The sequence below is a fragment of the Merops nubicus genome, unplaced genomic scaffold (genome assembly GCF_000691845.1).
Source record: "Merops nubicus isolate BGI_N331 unplaced genomic scaffold, ASM69184v1 scaffold19191, whole genome shotgun sequence".
Classification (NCBI taxonomy): domain Eukaryota; kingdom Metazoa; phylum Chordata; class Aves; order Coraciiformes; family Meropidae; genus Merops; species Merops nubicus.
The window spans coordinates 3,844-9,975 of record NW_008586540.1 but is presented as its reverse complement, the minus strand read 5'-3'; the positions used below and the strand labels follow the sequence as shown (position 1 = coordinate 9,975).

Below are 6,132 nucleotides of genomic sequence, written 5' to 3'. Positions count from 1 at the left end.
GGGGACATGGTTTAGTGGTCGTGGTAATGTTGAGCTGATGGTTGGACTGATTTTAAAGCTCTTTTCCAACCTTAGTGATTATATATCTGGTCTTTGATGCTCTGCAGAGCCAGGCTATGCTGCTAGGAGCTTGAGGGTTTTACTCTCCTCAGGCCCTGGGTTGTTCTTAGAACAATTTTTATCACACTTTTCATTCTCATGTTCCCACTTACCCCTGTGTGGTGATTATTTTCAGCAGCCCAATGCTCTGGAGCTGGTGGGAGAGTTCCCCCACCTCACATACCTCCAGAGGGACAGTCAGAAGGTTCCAGGTTATGCTCTCAACTGCTGGTTTTTTGTTTGCAGGACTGAGGTTGGTGGGAGGGAGGTGGAGAACCCTTCCTCAGTCCTCCCAGAGGGCCTGGAAGCACTTCTGGGGTCCCACAACCTCCAGGTGTTTGTTTTAACAGGCGTTGGAGGAAATCTGTGTCTTTTAGGCAAAATCATAATTACCATAACAGCAGTTTTTACATCTCTTGCCTTCTCTTTTCAATGAGACTGAAATTCTCTCCAGCCACTGCTGCTTTTCTCCAGGCAGCTCCTGGGGAAGCAGCAGGAGTTGGGTGGAACGTCTGGGACACCCAGGACAGCACTTGGTTAAACTCTCTGTGGTTACTCAGGCCTGGTTTTAAGCAGTTTTTAACCCCATTTCCACACCAGGATAGAAAGAGAAGGAACTATGGCTGTGAGCTCCCCCTCCCTCTGCCCAACCCTGTCCCTGGGAGTGGCTGAAAACAAACCCACTGCTGCCTCTGCTGTGCTCAGTCCACAGGGTCATCACCCACATCTTTGTCTACGAGGACCTCCCCTCCTTGGCCTGGGGGGCCGCTGTCATCTGGTGCTTCGGGGGCAGCTTCGAGCGGAGCGTGGGCACGGCGAGGCACTGCCTGCTCACCGCCGCCTTCGCCCTGCTCTCCGCCCTCCTCTACCTCCCTCTGGAGGCCGCGCTGTCCCGGGGGGCGGGGCTGGAAGATCCCGGAGGCTTCACGCCGGTGGCCTTGGCGATGCTGGGGGCGTCCAGCGCCCGCTCGGGGGTGAGGAGGACTCTGCTCTGTGGTGTCCCGGTTCCCGTGCTGCTGCTGCCCTGGCTGCTGCTGGGCCCGGCGTGCTGCCTCCCTGGCTGCTCTCCCCTGAGTGCCCTCTGTGGGCTGCTGGCTGGGCAGGCCTGTATCCTTTCTGGGGGCACAGCAGGGGGACGTGTCATGGTCCTTGTTGCCCTTTTGTGGTGTTCCCTGGGCTTTGCTGGCCCTCCTCACCCCCAGCTCTGCATTTTTCCTCTCACGTTTCCACCGCCTCCGAGGCTTCGGTGCACACAGAACGTGGAGCTGAGAAGATCTGTGAAGGTGGCACTGGGTGAATCCCTTGGGGAAGTGGTTTGTGGGGGGCTGTGTTAGGAGGGAGTGTGTTTTCTCTCCAGCTCCCCCCTTAACGTCCTGCTGCCTTCAGATGGCCTTGGCTACTGCTCCTGCTTGGACCTTCCAGAGTCAGTGGCCTCAAAGCTGGACGGGGTGTTCCCCTTCAGCCTGCTGAAGAGGATCCCAGGCCTGAAATACATCCCAGCCTCCTCAGCAGAGAGAAGAGCCTTTGAGAGCAGCAAGTAAGTACAGGAGTTCCTGCAAAAGCTCTTAGGATACAGGGGAATTTTGGGGCAGAAGTGAGGCATTAAATCGCCTCTAAAAGCTGTACTGTGCTTGGTGTTCCTGTCCTGGGTGCCTGGGGGAACAGGAGAACCCTTTGCTGTTACCCTGGTGACATTCCTGGGACTAGCATGTTGTCACACATTAATTCAGCCAAGTCTTGGGGTGAAAGCTAATTGGGAAAGGCCCGTGGTGTGTGGCTGGGAAGGGATCCCATGAAAGTGAAGTTGCATGGTCCTGCCCTAGCGATAGGACTTGTGGCATTTGTTCCTGGCTTTATGGCTCCCTGGAGTGTGATCTTTATCTTTCTTTGCCACACCTTGAGACTCCCAGGAATGCTGTGAGGTGAGTTGTGTCCAAATCTGTGTAGGAGCAGGGTATTATGAATTAAATATGTCACTTGGGGAGCTCAACACAGAGCTTTCGATGCACGCTTTCAGTGTCAGGCCAAGGTTCCTGTACTGAAAAGAAACCTTGAGGCCTGCAGCTGATGTTCAGGAATGGTTTTAAGGTTGTATATAGGACAAGCCAACACTTGTATTCTAAAAAATGTGGGAAATGTAGGTCAAATTTTTCCCTATTCTAAGATGTCATTTCAGCTTCACGGAGGCAGTAGAGTTTTCTATCCCCAGTTAAGGGTTAAGTTCTCTGTACTGTTTAAGCCCTCAGCTCACTGTAAAGCCTTGGAAACACAGAATCCTTTGGCTGGAAAAGACATTTAAGATCATGGAGTCCAACCATTAACCTGACAGTAACTCATGTCTCTCAGCACCACACCTGCACATCCTCTAACCCCATCCAGGGATGGGGACTCCAGCACTTCCCTGGACAGCCTGTTCCACTGCTTAACAACCCTTCCAGTGAAGGTGTTTGTCCTAATATCCAAACTAAAGCCTGTGTGCTGAGCCAGTTCCTGCATCAGTCCAGCATCTCCATCTCTGCAGCTAAACTTGCATCTGTCTTAGACACAAGTTCTCTGTGTTCTTTTGGAGATTAATTTTTATTATTTTGGTTCATTTGCCCCAATAAGAACTCCTGATTTAGTTTGTAAGGTGTTATTTTTATTATTTTTGTAAGACTTCAAGCATCTTGCCACCAGACAGGAGACATCACTAGAAAGTCCAGATTTTGGCATCATCTTTTGTTAACAGGTGATAAAAAAACCCAAAAAAAAACCCAAAAACAAACCCACACCCTAAATGAAACAAAAAAATCTGAGCCCCAAAACTGCAGCATGAGGCAGCCTCTCGTTGTGGCTGGGAATCTGGCAGTCACAGCCCTCCTGAATGCTGAGCTGGTTCTCAGCACTCTGCTGCTGTGCGTGGGCTGAGCAGTACTCCTGAAGCCCCAGAGGCTTTGGCTCCCTGGCAGATGTGACTCATCCACCAAAACAGAGAGAGAGGCAGTCTCCTGTTGGCAAAGGCCGTTTCTAGACCTTGCTTTTGAGTGATTGGTTTTATTTGTAACTCCTCCTTCCCTTTGTGCTCTGTGCCCTGGGCTCTTGCTCCCACCAAAGGCCTTGGTGGCATCTGGGTCACCCTCGGGGGCTGCAGAGTCTCCTCAGCAGAGGTGTCCTGGGGTGGAGGGGGGCAGGATGCTCACAGAAATCTCCAAGCACGTTGCAGTTTGACTTGTGGATTCCTTGCAGAGAGAGACTCCCAGCCAAGGGCCACGCTTGCTGTGGGTGTGGAGCTGGAGTGGGTTGGGAGTGGGCAGCTCTGTGCTGGGAGGCCAGTAAACCTGCTTTCACCCAAGCCCTGCTTAGCCTCAGAGCTTCTCTTGCTGAGGTGAATCTCTGATGGATTGCAGGGAGCTGTCCTGGTTCCGTGTAAAAAGGGGTTCAGGGCAGGACCCACACGGAACAGAACTGTGTCCTCGCCTCTCCCCCACCCCCTCGAGAGAGAGAGAGAGAGAGAGACACTTTTTAGAAAAAAATGAAGTATATTGTTCAACAAGGAACAGAAAACAAAAAAGGGAGGTAAGGAAAATAATATATATAAAGCCCAGGGGAATAATACAAAAGATAAAATATACAAAACCCTCAGAAATGGTTCCAGGGTCCCACAGAGTGAAAGGAGAACTTTCCTCTCCGAGCTCCAAGGCAGGAGCGAAACAAAAAACCACTCCCTGCCTCTTATCAGAGCGTGTGTGGGAAGGGGAGGGAATACAATGGTTTCACCCCCACCCGGGGTCCTCCCAGTTGCTGGAAGGTCACGCCCCCATTCCAAGCCTCAAACCACAACAGGAGCTTTCTGAGCGCTGGTCAGGAGGAAATCTGCCCCCGGGGCTCTCCCAGCCCTAATGAAGCAATGCCAGTTCTGAACAGGATGTAACCTTCTCTTTTCCTCCTGCCCAGGATTAACCCTGCGCCAGGTGCCTACCCCACCCAGAGCTACTCCTGCTCCTCACCTCCAGCCCTGCCCACCTTCCAGCCTCAGCACCCTGCTGCTCAGAGCCCTGGCTTCCAGCAGAGCTGTGCCGTGGGACAGGAGGGACCTCTGCACGGCCACGCTGCAGTGCCTGCTGGAGCCCCTGGTGCCTGCTGCAGCCCAGCCCCAGGGGCTCCTCTGTCACCTGAGTTTTCCAGAGTGCAGGTGGACTGATGCTCCTGAGTGTGGCAGGGCTCTCCTGCTGCAGGGTGCTGCTCGCAGAGCAGGGTGTCTCTGAGGTCCCTGGGGTGACAGATGGGATGGTAGCTCCAGTGTAGCCCATCTCCCTGCTCCCTGGCACCCCTGGTGCCTGCTGCAGCCCAGCCCCAGGGGCTCCTCTGTCACCTGAGTTTTCCAGAGTGCAGGTGGACTGATGCTCCTGAGTGTGGCAGGGCTCTCCTGCTGCAGGGTGCTGCTCGCAGAGCAGGGTGTCTCTGAGGTCCCTGGGGTGACAGATGGGATGGTAGCTCCAGTGTAGCCCATCTCCCTGCTCCCTGGCACAGACTACTTTAATTCTAATTCCTTTATATAATTAGTTTTTTTCACTTTTTGATATTGCTGGCAGGTGGTGACTGTATCACCCCTGGGTGCTTCTCATCCCTTTGGATCTTTTTTTCATTGCTGTATTCAGCAGCTGCCTTTTTCCACGCTGCCACAGCCCCCAGACTCCAGTTAGGAGCTTAATTGTCAAAGCATTGGACTAATCTGGGGCTTAACTAGGCCATGGCAATAAGGAAGAGCCACAGGAGGTTCTTGGCCTCCTATCTTCTTTACAGGTGTGAGGTAGCTAGGACCCAAAAGAGGCTGAGATCATGAAAGCCTTCATTTATAACTTAATATTTGAGTGGAGGAAGATGAGTGTGTGTGCAAGTGACTTCACTGCCTTGAAGAGAGCTTTTTAAATCAGGGCTGGGGCAAGAGGACAGAATGCAGAGCACCCTTTTCTGTCCCCCTTCCCAAAATAAGCCCTAACGTGCTGGAGGTCCTTCTTAGCTGCAGTCTGTGCAGGCATCAACACGTTGCCTTCATTTTCTGATAGCACTGCACTAGCTCAGCCTGCACTGAGGATGAGGTGACCTCAGGTGCATGCAGAGGAGTGGAAGGTGCTTCAATAAGGGATTTTGGCCCTTTATGAGCAAACGGGTGTAAATCTGAGGAGCTGGGAGGAACCTGAACAGTGAGTTGGAAGAATTAGCTGGAATGGAGCAATGCCATTGGGGGTGTTCACACTGCTCAGCTTTAAATGTCTCCCCCACCAGTACCAGCACAGTCTCTGTCTGTTTTCTTCAGAGCTGGTGGAAAGGTGTGTGGGAGAGGGGAGTTTTCAGCCAGGGACAGAGCCAGATGCAGGGTTGGTTTGGTGCCTGTGGCAGGAGTGACCTGAGCTTTCTTTCCAGCCCTGTAGCTGCTTTACTGCCCCATGCTCAGGAGGAATCTGCTGCCTTGGGGTCTGTGAATCAGGCAGGATCTCAGCTATTGCCCTTGGCTCTTTGAGATCTGTTGTGCTCCAAAAATCAAGTGAAGCACAAAGTACCATTACTGCTCTTGGAGCTGTTCCTCTGGTGCCTGCCCTGTCCCCCAGAAACTGCTGCAGCCTCGGGGCTCTTCCCTGCTGCTGTCTTTCTCTTCTGCAGTGTCTGAGGAAGCCCTGTGTTGCTGTACAGCCATCTTCCACTGACAGGTAGACTCAGTTTCCTGATCCTGTTTTTCCTGAACCACTGACAGCAGTTGCATTGTTACGTGTAGAGCAAGAACAGGGTAAGGGGCTTGTTTGAAACCTGAAAGCATGTTGTCAATCCCAGGAAAGAAATGCAGGAGATCACCCTGAAATGGTCTTACTCCACTCTCATTGGTGCCTTCCTTGTCCTCCCTGTGAGATCCTCATCTCTGAATCTAGGAATCTTATCCCTCTTTTTCTCCAGAAACACGTAGAAGGGTGATGAGGACTGGTAGCAATCACAAAGGTTGCACACCTCCAGACTGTAAGCTGGAGACAATCTGAAAGACAAGCTCCTGTGTGTCCTGGT

At 52.4% G+C, this 6,132-nt stretch overlaps 1 protein-coding gene across 1 annotated transcript; it reads left to right on the top strand.

The window, feature by feature from the left end:
- Positions 1-804: 804 nt before the first annotated feature.
- RHBDD2 (rhomboid domain containing 2) lies at positions 805-4,076 on the top strand (the record flags this gene model as incomplete). The annotated part of the gene is made up of 3 exons (XM_008948693.1): positions 805-1,206; positions 1,486-1,636; positions 4,033-4,076. Coding segments are annotated over 3 exons (597 nt in total), but the record flags the coding sequence as incomplete, so codon positions are not given.
- Between the last annotated feature and the right edge of the window lie 2,056 nt (positions 4,077-6,132).